This window comes from Carettochelys insculpta, chromosome 2 (genome assembly GCF_033958435.1).
Source record: "Carettochelys insculpta isolate YL-2023 chromosome 2, ASM3395843v1, whole genome shotgun sequence".
In the NCBI taxonomy this organism is placed as follows: domain Eukaryota; kingdom Metazoa; phylum Chordata; order Testudines; family Carettochelyidae; genus Carettochelys; species Carettochelys insculpta.
In genome coordinates this window covers 213,604,345-213,623,531 of record NC_134138.1, presented here as the reverse complement: position 1 = coordinate 213,623,531, position 19,187 = coordinate 213,604,345, and the positions used below count along the sequence as shown (strand labels likewise).

The 19,187-nt window shown below is 43.4% G+C and overlaps 1 protein-coding gene across 3 annotated transcripts; it reads right to left on the bottom strand.

Moving 5' to 3' along the window:
* Positions 1-2,113: 2,113 nt before the first annotated feature.
* FKBP14 (FKBP prolyl isomerase 14) lies at positions 2,114-18,870 on the bottom strand. 3 transcript variants are annotated; one of them, XM_074986140.1, is made up of 5 exons: positions 18,724-18,736; positions 18,332-18,496; positions 15,724-15,875; positions 9,603-9,730; positions 2,114-3,972 (listed from the first exon to the last, which is right to left on the bottom strand). In XM_074986140.1, the coding sequence occupies exons 1-5, from the start codon at positions 18,729-18,731 to the stop codon at positions 3,814-3,816; spliced, it is 612 nt and encodes a 203-aa protein (XP_074842241.1). In that variant the 5' UTR covers positions 18,732-18,736; the 3' UTR covers positions 2,114-3,813. The 3 variants fall into 3 exon arrangements, with proteins under 3 accessions (XP_074842241.1, XP_074842240.1, XP_074842242.1); XM_074986141.1 differs by adding an exon at positions 6,742-6,805 and having other exon boundaries at positions 3,847-3,972; positions 18,332-18,870; XM_074986139.1 differs by having other exon boundaries at positions 18,332-18,870.
* Between the last annotated feature and the right edge of the window lie 317 nt (positions 18,871-19,187).

Below are 19,187 nucleotides of genomic sequence, written 5' to 3'. Positions count from 1 at the left end.
TATTCTGGTGGTAGTGTGTATATGTATTTACATATTTAAGCATATTTGCTAAATTCATTCATTGTTACTGCATTGTTTTAATTAATCTAATTGGTAAAAGGAAAAGTTCACAACTTTCACCAATCCAGCACTTCCATTGAACATAAGTAATGGTTACATTATCCCCTGCCAGAGATGCAGTAGCCAAAGACATTTTGTCAGCTACTGCAGTAATATTGCAAAAGAAATATTAAAGAAGTCTTGCATACCGAAAAGGGGCAAGGAAACCAAGCATCAAAGCAATAGAAATATGCAAGTTTATATTGATTTATCTTAACCTGATCCCAAATCCGTTACTGACCCTATCCTCTTTCCCTGAGTTTTATAACATGACCATTTCTCATTCTGCAACCCTTTGTGCATATTTCCATAAGTAAAAAAGGCTTAGCTCAGAACAAACACCTCCCACTGTCAATGGTTTAAGCCCAGACTCTATTGCAAATTAAAATCGGAAGCGATCCCAGACTACTTTTGTGGATTGGATGTGGATACATCATTTTGTATCTGCACAGAGCCCTATGAATTAATATATCTCAACTGGCAGACTGTAGTGAGTAAGGCTCACTTCTAGTTGGACTTCTGTGCATAAAGTAGGATTGTGGCCTGCATGGGCTAGATGTCATAAGAGGAGAAACAGTAATTTGAAGCATCAAAGGGAAGACTTTTACCTCAGTATTGCCAAATGTTCAAAAATAATGAGTCAGGCTCACGAGCAATCACGATTGGCTTTAAAATTATTTGATTATGCAAAATAGAGATGATCTTTTAATTTGGCTTCTGCACATTTAGGGTGCACTGGGGCAATGTTCTGAAACTGTCTGCACAGGAACAGAAAATTACTTTTTAAGAATGAAATCTGAAATTAACACATCCACCTGGCTCCAGAACTTGGGGCTTTGGGGAAAACAAGCAAAAAAGACAAAATCATAAGATTTGGCAATAATGCTACTTGCAGTCTTCATTGACTGGAATTCAATTCACTCCACTTCAGACTGGGTCTTAGGTATACCACTTTATATTTCCCATCATCCTGCCAGTTACAGGCTGAGTGGTACTTTATACTTTCAAAGTGTACCCTGCTGGTGACAGATTGTTATCTTTACCTCTTCCAGTGGAACCCTGTCGTTCTTCCATTCTCAGAGTGTATCCTATAGTGGCAGCCCCCATTTCTAACCATGTTAACACAAGACACCCAATTGTAATTGGTACATGCAAGAAGCTTTCCTTGGATCCTGTAATCAACATCTGAATGATTAAAGTGAGATTCTAAATAGCTCCTTCTAAAGAGACCAACTGTATATTCACCTATGAGCCGTGAAAAGGGTTAAAGCTACAGAAGCTCTGCATGCCTATGTCTTACCCAGGAACTCTTACCATCCCACTAGGCTTGCATCCCAATCTGACTGCTGTTTGTTAACAGTCACCAACTCTTGGAGCCCCACCCCCTCCTTCCCCACAGGAAGGTTTTAATTTGTTTGGTGCCTCTTGTCCCCTCAGCCTTGCAGAGCCAGGCATGTAATGATGTCTGGGTCCCAGAAGCTGCATCTTTTCAATTGATAGCCCAGCCACTGCTCCCTTAATACCCATAGGCCGTGTCTACACTACCACCTTCCTTTGAAGGAAGGATGGTAATTAGGGTGTTGGGAGTTTACTAACCAAGTCCTGCCCCCACTCCCTGCCACGGCAACTCCAAAGTACCAGCACGCATCTAGCCCCGGTGGACCAGCACTTTGAAGTACCAGCGGGTGAGCTCTGGCTAGACATGTGCCAGTACTTTGAAGTTTAAAACTTCAGAGTTGCCTGGGTGGGGGGCGGGGGGGCGGTGGCAGAATTTGCTTAATGAAGTGCTGCCTATGCACATCAGTAAACTCCCAACACCCTAATTACCATCCTTCCTTCGAAGGAAGGTGGTAGTGTAGACAAGCGCATAAAGTTTTGTCTTGTTGCTGGCTGTTTTGTTTTCTGCTCAGTCTTCCTAAGAGCTCCTTCTGGCTTAACTCCCCAAGTCAGTCAGACTAAGCCCTATTAAGCAGGTGAAACTATGTAGCACAATAACATATTCATGCCTTAAATATATTTTTCAACATCGCTTTATTGTTTAAAAAATTTCAGCCCACCAGTTCTCCAATTTATTTGTGCACCACTCAAGAAATAATGCAAGAACCACACTGCATTGTACAGTATACATCTCTCAATACTGCTTCTTCTCCATGGGCAGTATAAAAAAGACAAGAACAAAAACCCCCAAACTGTTTAAGATGGTGACAGGAACTGGATCGATGCAAGTGTCCTTCTGACTGTTTCAGTTCCTCTCAGGATGCCTTTTCCTCTGAAAGCTAAGCAACTTGAAACTTCTTCATTCAGCCTCAGGCATATTTAGTAGATCAAAGGAAAGGTGTGGTCTCTCTGCCTGGATGCACTTTCCTTAATTCCAATGCATGACGTACTTCCCACTATAGTAAGTTTTCCATTTAGCACTGTAGGGACTGTGCTGTAACTCGTGATTTTGGAGATAGTTATACACCTAACCCTTCCCTCCCCCACCCCAAGTGAACTGGTAATGATGGGCAGTTTAAATAAAAAGCAAAAATAACTGGCAACAGCTAACTCCTACCTTGGTGCTAGCTCATGTCACTGAAATAAATAGAAAATAAGTTACTGGTTTGTTGGTACACTAAGGAAACTTACTACAGGTTAAAACTCCCAAATCCGGCATTCTCTCATCCATCAACATCCATCATCCAGCAGCACCATGGATCTTTCAGGATCAGAGCGTCCTGGGGTTGGGAGATAGAGGGGCCAGCTAGACCAGTGATATGAGCCCAGGGCAGGAGAGCCACAGCTAGTCTGCCTGCAAGTGGGGGCTGGCAACAGCCAGGGAGCCTGGGCCAGGAGCAGCAGCAGCAGCCAGGAGCAGTGGCCTGGACTGGTAAGGCGGCAGCTCGTTGCTGGAGCTGCATGGGAAACTGCAGCCCCAGGAAGCCGCAGCCATGTGGGAAGCTGCAACTGGGGAGGGGTGGTTGCGGCCAGGAACCAGCAGCTGTGGATCCCACAAGAGGGGGTGGGGGCAGCTGGGAAGTGGCAGGCTGGTGAACCAGCAGCTGAGGTCAGCAGGGGGACAGAATTGACCAGCCCAGTCCAGCACCACTCAGGTCCCAAGGGTGTGGGACCAGGGAGGTTGAACCTGTATTTATAAAAATAAAACAGAGGAAGACCTGATTTCTCTTACTCCATCCCCTGTAGATTACAGCATATTGCTACAGCTGTGAGGACTTGTAACATCACCCTTTTGGAGTAAATCTCTTTTTTGACAGCTTCAGGAAAATTAATTGGTATTTCTTTCCTCATGGTTTTCAACAACAGATCTACATAGGAAAGTAATGCCATATAATGGCAATCACTTGTTTAAAATTAAACAAGCTTTAAACAGAGTGTCTCCTCTCTCTCTCACAAAAGGAAATGCAAAGCCAATAAAGGACTGGATTTTGATTTTAGAAAGTCTGGCATACAGCAAGCTGTTTCATAACTGCAAAATAAGTTAATACAAGGTAAGAATTTGTACATGTTCAACTGCTGTATAAAAACACTTATTTCAATACCTAAAAATAGTTAAACCATTTTGGATCATCAGGCAATCTCCTGCATATAGCAAAATTGAAATGTTTTTGCGGTTCCATTAGAAACTGTCAGTGCTGAACACTGAATCAAAACTGTTAAAAACTTGACACTAAGTTGTTTTTACTGGTATGCCATGGAAAATTCTGAGCAGCTTCTCTACAGCTCGTCATGCTTGTATGTGAACTCCCTTGCAGATATAAATCCATCCCGGTCTTCATCTTCTTTATCAAATATGTCTTCAGTCAAAATATCATGATAACTGTCATTTATGGGTGCACCATGCTTTTCAAATTCCTTCTTCAAATACGCTTTCACCTGTTGAGCACATAGATTAATAGTTTTCTTCATAAGACTTCATTAAAATTCAGTTAATGGAGAAGAGACAGGCATAGGAAAAGGTATTGTATTTGTTACGGGTGTACTAGACAGCAAGTATCTACTTCCCATTATCTCTAAGGATATAAGCTTGTCTGATAGATTTCTGCAGCCTAACTCAGAGATGATAGCAAGGTCATTGATATTATAAGCAATAAAAATAGTAGGCATAAATCATCATAGCTTTAAGATAAACGACAGAAAAATGAACCATGGAAGTGTGTTCTTTTTTCTGTCTGTACTGTAAAGTGAATATCACTAAAAGATGGAAAGTTCTGGCTTCCAATTATTCAGAGAACAAAATAATTTCTCAAGCTCAGATGACAAACAAACAAACAAAAAAAGATGTAAAGATGACTTTTTCTCTTTTTATCAGCCTATTGGGTTGAGTTTCCAGACCAAAACGTATTTGGGAAACTGTCCACTGCTAGGCTATGTCTATACTAGCCCCTCCATTTTGAAAGGGGGATGCTAATGAGACACTTCTGGATATGCTAATGAGGCACTGCAATGAATATGTGCGGCTCATCTACACAGGGCCCTTTTCAAAAGGGTTATACGAATAAGGGGATTTTGAAGTGTGCGGCATCCTTTCGAGAAGGACCCAATGTAGATGAGCCACGCGCAATCGAAAGTGGAACTTTTGAAGTGCCACGGCCGCCATTGTGATGAGGTGCTGCATATTGACTGCAGCACCTCATTAGCATATCCTGGAGTGTCTCATTAGCATCCCCCTTTCGGCCAGTGTAGACATAGCCCTAACGTTTACAGCAAGAGCAGATATCACTGTGCAGGTTGCACCTCCTTGCTCCAGCACCCTCAGGACCTGAGTGATCCTGAACAAAGGATTTTGCTGGACCTGGAGAGATTAATGCCTCCCAAGTCCCAATCTCTGCCCCGTTGCAAGTGGCCTTCAGGACGCAGTTCCCTGCTTCTGGCTTCTTAGGCCTCCAGCTGTGCTTCACCGCAGCTGCTGGCTCACCACCGCCCTGGCCCCAGCCCTCATGAGGCTGTTGGGAGATGTTGGTGCTCCCAGGGCCAACACTCTGATGCTGGGTCCAGCCCTGTGGGGCTGCCCAGCACTCCAGCAATGGCCTGTGGGGCTGCCAGGGCCTAGCTCTGGTTTGCCTTCCTTTCCCAGCTCTCTGGTCCAGGAGCATCTCTGGTCCTGCTAGCACCAAAGAAAAATCTTACCCATGAGACACACATTTAAAACCCGCTTAATCTCCTGGCTGGAACATACCTCTGGAACATACCATTGTGACGGGGTAAGGCGCGGAAGTGAGTACAAGAGGGAAAAGCAGGGCTGACAAACAGAGTGGGAGCAGCTGGGGAGGAGGCTGCCCTGGGTCAATTGAGGCCAGCTGGTCCCATTTAAGACTGCCTTTAAAAAAAACCCTTTGCCCAGTGGGAAGGGAGGGTGACTGAGGAGAGTATAGGAGGCGAGTGGAGACAAGCAAGGGGAGTTGTCTGAGGGCTTGTCTACACTACCACCTTCCTTTGAAGGAAGGATGGTAATTAAGGTGTTGGGAGTTTACTAATGAAGTGCTGCCACGCACAGGCAGCACTTCATTAAGCAAATTCCCCACCCCCCATGGCAACTTCAAAGTACTGGCATGTGTCTAGCTGCAGTGCACCTGCCAGTACTTTAAAGTGCCAGGGCAACTTCGAAGTCCCCTTACTCCTCAAAATTTTGAAGTTTAAAACTTTGAAGTTGCCGCGGGGGGAGGAATTTGCTTAATGAAGTGTTGCCTATGCACGGCAGCACTTCATTAGTAAACTCCCAACACCCTAATTACCATCCTTCCTTCGAAGGAAGGTGGTAGTGTAGACAAACCCTAGGAACAGTAGAGGAGTGGAGAAGTACTCAGCAGCAAGGGGCTGAGGCCCCTATCCAGGCAGCCCTGAGATTTGGCGTGAGGCTGGAAGGGACTGATTGCACAGGGGAAGCCAATCCAGGAGGGGGAATGTGCTGCTGCTGCTGCCACTATCTGGAGGAGGTACACAGGGGTGGGTGGGGAATCATCAGGGGACGTGGCCCAGGGAGAAGAGCTGTGGTGTCCATGGCAAGGGGAGCCCTTCCCCACCAGCAGCAACCACACAAGGCCCCTGGGTTGGAACTTGGAATGAGTGGGAGGGGCCCAGGTTCCCCCCAGACCACCATCTCCCCCCCCATCTCAAGAAGGGCAATGGCGTTCTGGCTATGGGGCTAGTGGATTGAACAAAGACCTGGAGCCCAGGAACAAGGTTAGCCATACCACACCATGAACCCTGATTTCCTCCAGCCACCCAGGAAGCCACCACTCTTGGGGGCACTTCATCCTCTGTTCAGTGCCTATGCTTAGCCCCCTGCAACCCAACAGGGAAGTGGGCTCCTTAAGCCCTGGGTGCAGGCCATTATCAGCTGCCACTCCACCAATGTATATAGTTTGGGGGTGGGGGGCCAGCAACCCCCTAGCTGCCCTCAAGCTCCACCCACAATGAACCACCCATGATTCTGTTGCAGCCCAGTGTTGGGAATCCCATCCCTAATGGATGTTTTGGCTCACTACAAAAGCTGCATCATACAACTCACATATGCTGGTATCATTCAATAGGAAGGTACCAAGTCTAAAATGCCAGGAGACATCTAGGACAGGGTTGTTGTACATGCAAAAGTCTGCATGGCTAGAGTTTTTGATTTTCAGTTTAAAATAAACAACTACTGACCTAGTGTTGTGACTTGTCTTTAAAGAATCAGTGTTGAAATCTGCCCTTCTTCCACCATAAAGTTCTAAATTAAAGCAGAGTCCCAATTAAAAAGTAGCCAGAAGAAGATGAACTCATGTTGAATGATGCACTGGAGCAAAAATGTATATTTTAGTTAATGTTTGGTATAAGACTAAGCATGATGTATAATGACTTGCGTAGAAGTTCTGTAGCATCTATTTCTCGGTCTTTCATGTTTCAATAATGTTTACTGTAAGGCTTTGCTCCCTGTTAGCATTACAAATTAAGTTGTTACCTTGTCTGCATCACAAACTAAGTTGTGTCTTCTAGTAATTACTGTCTGAAACACTATATAATTGTTCGGTGTGAATGAAGAATGCAAGTTAAAGCCATCACAGATTTCCAGGTGATCAAGAAGTGGAAATTTTAAAGACAACAGGAAGAAACTTTGAAGATAACAGGAAACTGTGAACTGTGTCTTGAGGCTAAATTAAATTAGCAGCATTTACAAACCCTGGAGGCAGTCAGAACCCTACCACCCCCAAGAGTGAAAGACAAGGGCAGCCTGACACTCACCATCAAAACAAAAAGCAGTCAAGTAGCACTTTAAAGACTAGCAAAATGGTTTAACAACATTCTGGTCTGGCTATGGTCTGAAGAAGTGGGTCTGTCCCACGAAAGCTCACCTAATAAACCATTTTGCTAGTCTTTAAAGTGCTACTTGACTGCTTTTTGTTTTGATAGTGTATAGACTAGCAGGGATTCCTCTTTGTTACTATTCACCATCAAAGGATAACTCTGAAAAACACAGATTAACACCTCCTAAGGGTGGATGAGTAGTAACAGAGAGATAGCCCTGTTAGTCTATATTCTATCAAAACAAAAACAAAAAAAAGCAGCCCAGTAGCACTTTAAAGACTAACAAATAACTTATTAGGTGGTGAGCTTCCGTGGGATAGACCCACTGTTTTTTTGTTAAGGGTGGATGAGTGCAGCATGACACTGCAAAACCCATAGACTCAAATAGGAACTTAAATGTATAAAAAGGGAAACTCTGGCCATCAAACTCTGGGTTCAGTCCTGCAAGCCAAGCCTCGGAAGGACCCTGACTCCTCACCCAGTCAGACTTGCCTGGCCGTAAGACTGACTTAAACCACAATGGACTGGTAGCTACACTAAACCTGCAATTTAACAGGCCCTGATATAACAGACTTCAGCAATAACAGACTCTGTCTGCCAGCCCCTCTGCCCCACCCTAAATAATGCTGGAGACTCACCAGAGCCACCGCTGGGACTCTAGAGAAGCTGCTGGAGTGACTGGGGTTACCGGCACCAGAGGAGCTGGGGGTGGGGGCTGCGGTCAGGTGCAGGGGCTCTTCTCCCCCAGACCCTTGTGCATGGAGCATGTGGGCACCTAGCCACCAATATATGCAATGGCGCCGAGCAGCAGTCAGGTGTTGGAGGCTGCTGCTGCCTGCTGGCAGGCTGAGGGCACCCAACGCTCTACCTTCAAGCGGGCGGCTTGGAGCCAGACCCTGGAGGAGCAACAGCGCTGAGAGCTGCAGGAGGTGGAAGGAGCCAGGCCGGCATTCAGCTCCTCTCCTGGTAATTGGGAGATGGAGGTGTCAGGGGAAGAATGGGGCAGGAGGGAAAAGTGATGGTGAGGAGAGGAGTGAGTGATGGGCTGGGAAGGTCAGTGCATCATCATACGGTAGAACCATTCACACATAACGGACTTTCGGCATTAACGGACACCCCTTCCCCCCATTAGTCCATTAAATCAAGAGTTTACTGTATGCACCCTCTGCAGGATGTGTGTGTGGGTGCACACACATGCATATATGTTTGTCTTTATAAAGCATGCTATACTCTCTTCTCAAACGTGGCATATTGCCTGTCCCCTGAAAAAGATCCTGTGTGCTTCTTATAAGTGTAACAGCATCCCTTCAGGAAAACGACATAATAAAGTGTCATTGAATGCTGGCGTTCCAACAGTAGCATTTGAAATCCAGGTGGTGGTACAAAAACTGACAACGTTTAAAGTAGCTTTCCACTTCTAAAAAGTTCTGAAGTCACACAAATTAAGTAACATGAGCAGTCTAGATAGATTCAAGGCCCTGTCCTAGCACTAGCTAGAGCCGGGGTTCCCAACTTTTTCTGTAACTTCAATGAGACAAACTCAATGGCACACCCACTTTTTTAGCTGAATTGATTGCTCTTAAATGTCACATTTACTATGGTTAGTCTTACTAGAGAGTTTTGCAACATAGTAGTGCATACAACAAGCTAAATAGGGATCAGATGGGATGCTGAGTAATTGAATAACTGTGGAAAATTTCAGCAGTTACTAGACTACTTGGGGTTGGGAGGGGAGAAGGTGGGTGGAAAAAGGCAGCTCCAGAAAGCAGGCTCCCCTCCCCACCAGCCTGCTGGAGCCAGGCCACATCATTTAAACCTCATCCCATCTCTAAGCAGGCTCCCCGCTCCCTTTCCGCTTGCCACAGCAGGGAGATACGGGCTCCCTGTCAGCCAAGGCTGGGAAGCAGCATTTCAGGGCTGGCTACCCGAGCCCCAGCTGGGGCGGGGGTTGTCAATTTCCCCGCCTGCACTAGCTCTCTGCAGCTCCACCAGGAGGGGAAATTGACAGAATTTTAAAGCACACTTGGACAGTTCTCATGGCAAACCAGTTGTGTCGCAGCATACCAGTTAAAAGCCACTGTGCCAGAGCAAGCTATAGGCCACTGACCCTTTCTTGACAAAATTCAAATTTTACTTTAACCTTTTAAGAAAAAGAAGAATTCCCTTTTTCTTACTTTATTTCATTCATTGAACTTTGTTGAGAAGTTAGTTAGCACCCTCACCTCGTTCTTGGAGAGCTTCCAGTCATCATTAAGATCCATCTGTTGGAACGACTCATGAGATCTCGGACCACTTCTGATTTCTAGAAGGTCAATTTTGAATATCAGTGTGCTCTCAGGTGGAATTTTTCCTATCAAAGATGTTAAACAATAAGACAAATTAAGTGTTATATTCAATACCTTAAAAAGTCCATCAACATTTGGACAATGTCTTCTATTAATCCATTTTCATTCAAGTTGTTTATGATTGCCGTATGCATAGTAGAGTGCAGGTACAGATCTGACTCATTCAAACTGTATGTGGCCTCTTATCCTGCTGTGAGCAGGACACACGTGTACATTTACACATGCCTCCTGTCCCCCTGAAGACAGGTATGCATTTAAGTCAATCCACAAACATCAAGAATTTTTGGAAGACAGTGTTCTTGGATCTGTCAGCCTCAGGCAGCACAGTATAGATCAAGAAGTGGTTTTGAAAAGGGTGGTCTCTGTGATGCCTCTATCCGGAAGGGGGCTCTAAATTAGGCTGGCTGCTGATGGCCAGGGAGAGCCTAAGAAAGCCCATCCTATGTTCCCTACATAAGCAGCAGAGATGGGAAGTGTATCACAGGACCCCTCTGTCTTGGATGGTCCTCTCGCTGCTGGCTTTAAAGCTGCAGCATAGAATTCCAACTCGTTAAGTATTTTGTTGGTTAATCTGATTGTACATGTGTGGTCAGTGTATGGGCAGTAGGTGAATTTTAGATTTTTGCATAGAGTGCTAGTTTTTTGGGCGTGACACAGAAAGCTCTCCACTTGTGTCTCAAATGGCCGGAATTTTAAAATTTATTACTCACTCACTGGCTTTACCAACATGTTTTCATTGGGCCTAAATGCTAAAACAGTAAGACAGTAACAAAGGGTCCTGTGGCACCTTATAGACTAACAGAAAACTTTTGAGCGTGAGCTTTCGTGAGCAAAGACTCACTTCATCAGATGCTCAGCATCTGATGAAGTGAGTCTTTGCTCACGAAAGCTCATACAATCATAGAACACTAGGATTGGAAGGGACCTCGAGAGGCCATCGAGTCCAGCCCCCTACCCCAATGGCAGGACCAAGTACTACCTAAACCATCCCTGATACACATCTATCTAACCTGTTCTTAAATATCTCTAGCGATGGAGATTCCACAACCTCCCTTGGCAATTTATTCCACTGTTTGACTGCCCTGACAGTTAGGAACTTTTTCCTAATGTCCAACCTAAACCTCCCTTGCTGCAGTTTAAGCCCATTGCCTCTTGTTCTAGCCTCAGAGGCCAAGAAGAACAAGTTTTCTCCTTCCTCCTTATGACTCCCTTTTAGATACCTGAAAACTGCCATCATGTCTCCCCTCAATCTTCTCTTTTCCAAACTAAACAAGCCCAATTCTTTCAACTTTTTTTCATAGGTCACATTCTGTAGACCTTTAATCATTCTTGTCGCTCGTTTCTGGACCCTCTCTAGTTTCTCCACATCTTTTTTGAAGTGCGGTGCCCAGAACTGGGCACAATACTCCAGCTGAGGCCTAACCAGCGCAGAGTAGAGCAGAAGAATGACTTCTTGTGTCTTGTTCACAACACACCTGTTAATGCATCCCAGAATAATGTTTGCTTTTTTTGCAACAGCATCACACTGTTGACTCATATTTAGCTTGCGGTCCACTATAATCCCTAGATCCCTTTCTGCTGTACTCATTCCTAGGCAGTCTCTCCCCATTCCGTATGTGTGAAACTGATTGTTCCTTCCTAAGTGGAGCACTTTGCATTTGTCCTTGTTAAACTTCATCCTGTTTACCTCAGACCATTTCTCCAATTTATCCAGATCATTTTGAATTATGACCCTATCCTCCAAAGCAGTTGCAACCCCTCCCAACTTGGTATCATCTGCAAACTTAATAAGCGTACTTTCTATGCCAATATCTAAATCATTGATGAAGACATTGAACAGAACCGGTCCTAACACAGACCCCTGCGGAACCCCACTTTTTATACTTTTCCAGCAGGATTGAGAACCATTAAGAACTACTCTCTGGATACGGTTATCCAGCCAGTTATGCACCCACCTTATAGTAGCCTCATCTAAATTGCATTTGCCTAGTTTTTTTATAAGAATATCATGAGAGACCATATCAAATGCTTTACTAAAGTCTAGGTAGACCACATCTACCACTTCTCCCCTATCCACAAGGCTCCTTATCCTATCAAAGAAAGCTATCAGATTAGTTTGACAAGATTTACTCTTTACAAATCCATGCTGGCTGTTTCCTATTACCTTACCACCTTCCAAGTGCTTGCAGATGATTTCTTTAATTACTTGCTCCATTATCTTTCCTGGCACTGAAGTTAAGCTGACTGGCCTGTAGTTTCCTGGGTTATTCTTATTCCCCTTTTTATAGATGGGCACTATATTTGCCCTTTTCCAGTCTTCTGGAATCTCTCCTGTCTCCCATGATTTTCCAAAGTTGATAGCTAAAGGCTCAGATACCTCCTCTATCAGCTCCTTGAGTATTCTAGGATGCATTTCATCAGGACCTGGTGACTTAAAAGACATCTAATTTTCCTAAGTGATTTTTAACTTGTTCTTTTTTTTTATTTCAACTTCTAACCCTACCCCTTTCCCACTAGCATTCACTATGTTGGGCATTCTTTCATCAGACTTCTCAGTGAAGACTGAAACAAAGAAGTCATTAAGCATCTCTGCCACTTCCAAGTTCCCTGTTACTGTTTCTCCCTCCTCACTGAGCAATGGCCCTACCCTGTCCCTGGTCTTCCTCTTGTTTCTAATATATTTATAAAAAGCCTTCTTGTTTCCCTTTATGCCTGTAGCTAGTTTGAGCTCATTTTGTGCCTTAGCCTTTCTAATCTTGCTCCTGCATTCTTGTGTTGTTTGCCTATATTCATCCTTTGTAATTTTTCCTTGTTTCCATTTTTTATACAATTCCTTCTTTATTTTGAGATTGTGAAAGATCTCCTGGTTAAGCCAAGGCGGTCTTTTTCCATATTTTCTATCTTTCCTACACAGCGGGATAGCTTGCTTTTGGGCCCTTAACAATGTCCCTTTGAAAAACTGCTAACTCTCCTCAGCTGTTTTTCCCCCTCAGCTTTGCTTCCCATGGTACCTTACCTACTAGCTCTCTGAGTTTACCAAAATCTGCCCTCCTGAAATCCATTATCTCTATTTTCCTGTCTTCTGTTCTACCCTTCCTTAGGATTGTGAACTCTATGATTTCATGATCACTTTCACCCAAGCTGCCTTCCACCTTCAAGTTCTCTACCAATTCCTCCCTATTTGTTAAAATCAAATCTAGAACAGCTTCCCCCCAGTAGCTTTTTCAACCTTGTGGAATAAAAAATTGTCTCCAATACAATCCAAGAACTTACTGGATAGTCTGTGCCCCCTGTATTAGTTTCGCAACATATATCTGGGTAGTTGAACTCCCCCATCACCACCAAATCTGGGGTCCTGCTTGACTTCGTTAGTTGTTTAAGAAAAGTCTCATCCACCTCTTCCACCTGGCTAGGTGGCCTGTGGTAGATGCCTATCAGGACATCACCCTTGTTTTTTACCCCTCTTAGTCTAATCCAGAGACTCTCAACACGTCCATCTCCTACATCCATCTCCACCTCAGTCCAAGTGTACACATTTTTAATAGATAAAGCAACACCTCCCCTCATGCTCAAAACTTTTCTGTTGGTCTATAAGGTGCCACAGGACCCTTTGTTGCTTTTACAGATCCAGACTAACACGGCTACCCCTCTGATACTTGACAGTAAGACAGTGTAAATTATTAGTATGAGAGGTACATCGCTCTTAGAAGCACATTTTCATTTTTGGTACACCACTTATTTTTGTGCCTGCCATGCAAAGCTCACAGGAGAATACACATTCTTGGTTTTGTGTGCCAGATGGCATTCCCCTGTCACCAGCAATATCTTCACAGCTCTGAGATAGTTTCCTCCCTGATGTCTCTTTAGGCTACTAATGAGCTCCAGAAAGCGCAGCTACACTCAATCACAGTAAGGAAGATACTAACAGCCGTCTAGCATATGCAAGTGGTACTGAGTCTTGGTAACACAACTGAAGTGGGACAGTGAGTTTCAGGAATAAGCACCAATTCATTCTCCAGGTGAGAGAGAGCAATGGCAGAAGAATGGAGGGCCTGGGATCAGCACGTGTATATTGAGGAAGGCAGCGTGAAGAAAGAAAATGGACCAGTTATTCCACGTATCTGCTAAGTGTATTATTTGACAACAATTTTAGGCAGGTACACAGCTGACGAAGTTTTCTGGGCCAACTATTTTTATGGCAAATGGCAGGTTTGTTAATGCTTCATCAGGCCTTTAACTAGACAAAATAAAGTTGTACTGTGCATACTGACAAGTTTTCTTAAGAAATCGGGGTCTAGCTCTCCACTGCCTTGTATCTTATTTATACTTACGTGAAATAAGTGTGTGCAAAGTGGCACCAAGTAAAAACAGTAGCATTGGCATCCTTTTTCTATAGTTATTGACACCTGTGCATGGTAGTAGAGAATTAGGCACTGTGGCCATCCTGTTGGCAAAACACTAGCCAGGGTGCATTAATTTAAACTACACACTAAAAGCTTGCTTTGCTCTTGCATCATTTCTTCAAAGGAAAAGAAAAGTGACTCTAGAAGCTGTAATTGAAGGTATTATTTTATGGGAAAATGTGTTTAGCTGTCCTCACCCTTTGCTCCTCCAGTTTTGCCAGAACACTCACACACAGTATATGGAGTCAAGTATTCCCAATTCCTAAAGTAGTCTTTGGATTATTAAAAAGGTATAGTAGTGGAGTAAAATTTTCTCTGAAAACACCTACTCCTTCATGATTAGAGGTCAGGCATTGCTATAGATCCATACGATACACGCAACCCCAAGTGATATAAATAGTTAGCTTTTAACTGTGCAAATAATAAGCGTCAATTAACCTTGAAGCCCAGCAGGTAGCTCTCCCCAGTTTTGATTCTCTTGTCTCAAAGTGAAATATGGAAGCATCGACCAGTTTGCAAAGTAAAAAAAAATCACTGCCAAAGTGACGCTGAGCCATATTACCACTATCCATTCTGGTAAATCAATACTACAGCTGAGGGACAAAGCTTTCTCATGGGTATACATATTGTTCTGGTAGGGGCTGGGCAATCACACCATCTTGTAGAAACTGGTACAAATGCTGACTATCATTCAGGGCAGGCCAAATGGTGGAACAATTAAATGCTTCTTTGTTTAGCAACAGCTGCAACAATGGAAAGCCATTACCAAAATAATATGGCTGGAATGTCCCAATGATCTTAACAAAGGGCAGAAAACCGATGTGACTGCAGGGTGTGGGTCAGCAGACATGCTACAGAAGCATACTGAGAAAACAGGAAGGAAGGCCAATAGCCAGAGAGAGAAGCACTTGACACAAAGGCTATGTCTAGTTTCGTGAGAACTGTCTGCAAAAGATATGCAAATTGTGCAACATACTAGCACATATCTCTTGCTGACAGTTCTGTAAGGAGAGGCTTTTCTCACATTTTCTACATGGGGCCAAATGTCAGAAAAAATCTCTCTGCTGAAAGATCCCTTCTTCCTCATGGAACGAGGTAGACAGGGATGTCGACAGAATGCATCCGACTGGCAGATCTCTTCCAAGAAATCTGCAGTCTGGATACGCAATCTGTCAACAAAACTTCTGTCCTCAGAAGCCTGCAGTCTAAACATACTCTTAGAAAGATCTAAGAGAGTGTCTGTTCTAATGGAACTACAAAGGGTGTGATCCATAGTCTACGTAGACTGAAGGATGCTACTACTACTACTATCACTGCTGCAAAGAGGCTTAGAACTGTTAATAAAGAAACTATCCCCTGGTGCTTGATTCTGATTGTGGTCAGGAAGATAGGACTTTATGTACATTCTTTGTAATTAGGCAGGGCTGCATCAAAGAAATGCCTGACTCCTATCAATTTCTTTTTGAAATGGAAGCAACCTGCATGATCTAAAAAAATCTGTTAACAAATTAATTAATTAATTAATATAAAATAGATACCAATTACAGTTCAGCTTTAAACATGTGTAGAGCTTAAAGAAGATTTAAAAGTACTACCTTTCCCTTCTTTTCCATAAGCAAGGGATGGAGGAATCGTTAATTGCCGCTTTTCTCCTACACACATATCCTTCAAACCTTTGTCCCAGCCTTTAATGGCTTCCCTTATGCCAAGTGTAAACCACATAGGTTGACCATTGTTATGCTTGTGGCTGAAAAAAACAACAACATAATAGTTTAATGATCTGTTTAGTATATCTATGAAGATCAATGAAGTCGAACAGGCTCACTGCAGAATTAGAGAACTAGAATGCAGCCTAAACAATTTTGCACCTCTTTCGTGACAGCAAACCTAGTCTATGCACATCTAAAGCACAGCAAAAAAGTTAAACCGTGCAGTAAAATTTAAAACAAAATCTCATGCTACACATGAAGATATTAGTGCCTAAAGCTGGCATCTTTACTTTTTTGCACTGGAAGCTGCAAACCTAGTAATTTGTATCTCTAATCATGGATTTCCAAATAAATAGTTACTGATCATTGTAAAAATGGAATCATATTGTTAAGAACAGTCATGATTGCATTGATTAGCTGGTATACAATAAAGCCTGAGATTTGTTCCTGGATTTTGATGATAGATTGTAAAATATTTGGTATGTTTAAAAGTGTTAAGTGTGTTTGGTAGAAACTCACTACAGCCATTGTGAACTAACAAACACTACACAACAGATAGCAGTCAAGTAGCACTTTAACAACTAGCAAAATAATTTATTAGGTGAGTCCCACGAAAGCTCACCTAATAAATTATTTTGCTAGTCTTTATAGTGCTACTTGACTTCTTTTTGTTTTGATAGTATATAGACTAGCACGGCTCCCTCTCTGTTACTACACAACAGATGTGTCAGTTTAGCACAGAGGAAGAAACTGGACACAAGGAGACTTTTAGATAGGTAGAATGCATCCCTTCCCTTCAAAACAGAAATTTTGCTAGTACACCAAGGCTATAACTACTGGCCAGTGAGCCAGAGGATTCCTAGGCACTAATTCACTTAAGCATGTGAGTAATCAGTCATATTTAACAAGGTACATGAACAAAAGTGACATTCCACTGAATTTAAGCCCACTGATTTCCATGTGACTTAACATGCACTTAAATTGAAGCATGTGTTCAAATGCTTACTTGGATCTGAATGGGACACTTGTGCAACTAAGGAATATACTTAAGTACTTTGCTGAAATGGAGCTGTAGCAACTACAAGACTTGAGACCTCTAGTTTAGGTATCATTCAGAAATCACAGCTAGCAACTCACTGCTGTTGTGTACTATGAAGAAATATCAGTTGTATGGTAGTACTAGAATAGGTGCTTCCAGAACCACTTTATGGAGCATTTAGAACCGTTTTCTACAAGGTTTCCCATCTAAGTAGTGACAAAGCCCAATCTTGTTTAGTTTAAACCTAAGAACTTCAGAGCTGTGCAGTTAGACTCTTTCATTAATCAGTACAGCTAGTTGAAAACACAGAACATTTGTCACTGATATTTTGTTTTTATCTGGTTTTTTTTGGACCAGCTGCATTTGCCATCTATTGAAACAAGACAAGGTTAAAAAAATAGACATTAGTCAGCAAAATGTGAAAAAATGTTAGCGAAAATGATAAACAAATAGAATTTCTTTACAAGAGGCATAAAAGGCTATCTGTAAGAGATAATTGTTTAGAATGTACTATTTGGTGCAGTCTCCAGTCGGTCTCTTAGAGAAAGACTATTTTATTCCTAGCCTGAAAATACTTGTTGCTCATTGCCGCAGCATCTGACTTTCATGTAAACTCAATAGCAGTAGTGAATCTGACTTCATGAATTTCCAGCTCTTCTCTCTTTTGGGGATGAAATTTCTGTTTGGAGTATTAAGATTTTTCAGCTGATTTGTTTCAGAGGGTTTTCTGGAGGAGCAGGAGGAGGAGAAGGTAGAGTTATGTGTAGACAGAAAATGTCATTCGTGCAACGGTCACTTTTCCTGTAGGAGAAATGTCTCTTTTAAAATGGAAGTTTTGCAGAGTTTCATAGAAGCAGATTCTGGATTGGCCAGATCTCCTCTGAAAGCTTATTCCATAATCACATGTCCCTTTCTGTACATGAGAAGCTCCACCGAGCTACTCAAAGCTATTTAGGAGCATGTATATATACCATATGTATTTGTAAAACTGAGGTCAATAAGTAAATTGCAAAACATATTGCTTAAGGCCCCAATCTTTCAAAGATCTTCAAAGGCTCTGTCTATGTGGAGCAACTTAGATGTTTGGGATAAGGAGTGCTATTTCCGGATCCTCATGGGGAGGGAGGGGACAAGAGGGGAGGAAGAAAGATGGGAGCACAGATCACCTCCCTCAAACAAAAAATAAGTAGATTCCATCAGTTATACAACAAGAGTGGGAACTAATTAGGTACATTTTATTGGTAGACTATATTTACTGGCATATGGAAAATAGTGATGGAGTTTAGCTGTTTTACATATATATCCTAATATGATAGAGCTTAGACTTATCACTCTCTGCACACCTAATCTCTTTTGAAAAATCACCAAACTTGCCAAGGAAAGCTTTAAACCAGCACCTAGCTTCTTTTTATATACTAGATATAGATATCTTACACGCCTGAAAGAGTTACTTACGTGGAGTGAAACATTGAACCATCTTTTTCCAAGTAGCCTTCATAATGCACCAACATCATATCGCCCCATTTGGTTTTCCTATGACAGATGAATGGCTTCTGGAGTACCTCAATCTTCACTTCTGCTTCTGGGATCAGCGCTCCAGTTACACAAGTAACAATCACACTGAAAAGGGGAGCCCAAAATGAAAGCCTCATCCTTGAGTCACCGAGAGGGCTATTTTCTTTAAATAAAAAAAATCCCTGTATGATGGGTGTGTGAATGACTTCTACACAGCAGGGACGTTGGAGCACAGACCGCTCCTTCCCCTAGGTCCGCTGCACTCAATGCCGTTAGTAGCCACCATACAGTGCCCCTAGATTGCCAGCATGGAGGATTCAGTCTACACTTACACACCCATGCCGCCAGGCGCAGAGTTTCGCAGGGTAAGTTTCGCCGGCACTGAACAAGCCTTAGGGCTTCCCAGGCACACCAGCCTCCTGCAGAGATGGGTGGGTACTGGGGGCAGAGGAGAGACACAGCCACCCTCCACTCATCCCTCCCGCCTGTCCCTCCCGACAGCACCAGCTGAGCAGACGTGGCAGACTCGCCCCTAAACCACGCTCAAAACTTCAGCGGAATGGACCCTAGTCGCGGAGCTGCACTCCTCTCCCTCTGATTGGGTCTTCCTAAGAGGCGGTCCAGGAAAAATTGTCAGCCATTGGGAGGTTGACTTGTCTGTCTGCCCTCCCGCCCAACCAACAGCCAGCACTGATCCCCGCTCCCCCTCGTACACAATCCGACCCTTTGTTGGAATCTTCACACAATTGAGCCGGCTCCCCTGCGCCTCCGATTGGGTGGCGCTGTTGCCGGAGCA

What these genes read in the sequence shown, in the direction of transcription:
- FKBP14 (XM_074986139.1), bottom strand. Translation starts at nt 18,528, where the DNA reads ATGAGGCTTTCATTTTGGGCTCCCCTTTTCAGTGTGATTGTTACTTGT. An exon ending in GGTTCAATGTTTCACTCCAC is followed by an intron (nt 15,876 to 18,331) that starts GTAAGTAACTCT and finishes TGTTTTTTTCAG; the next exon opens with CCACAAGCATAACAATGGTC. An exon ending in TTATGGAAAAGAAGGGAAAG is followed by an intron (nt 9,731 to 15,723) that starts GTAGTACTTTTA and finishes CATCTTTGATAG; the next exon opens with GAAAAATTCCACCTGAGAGC.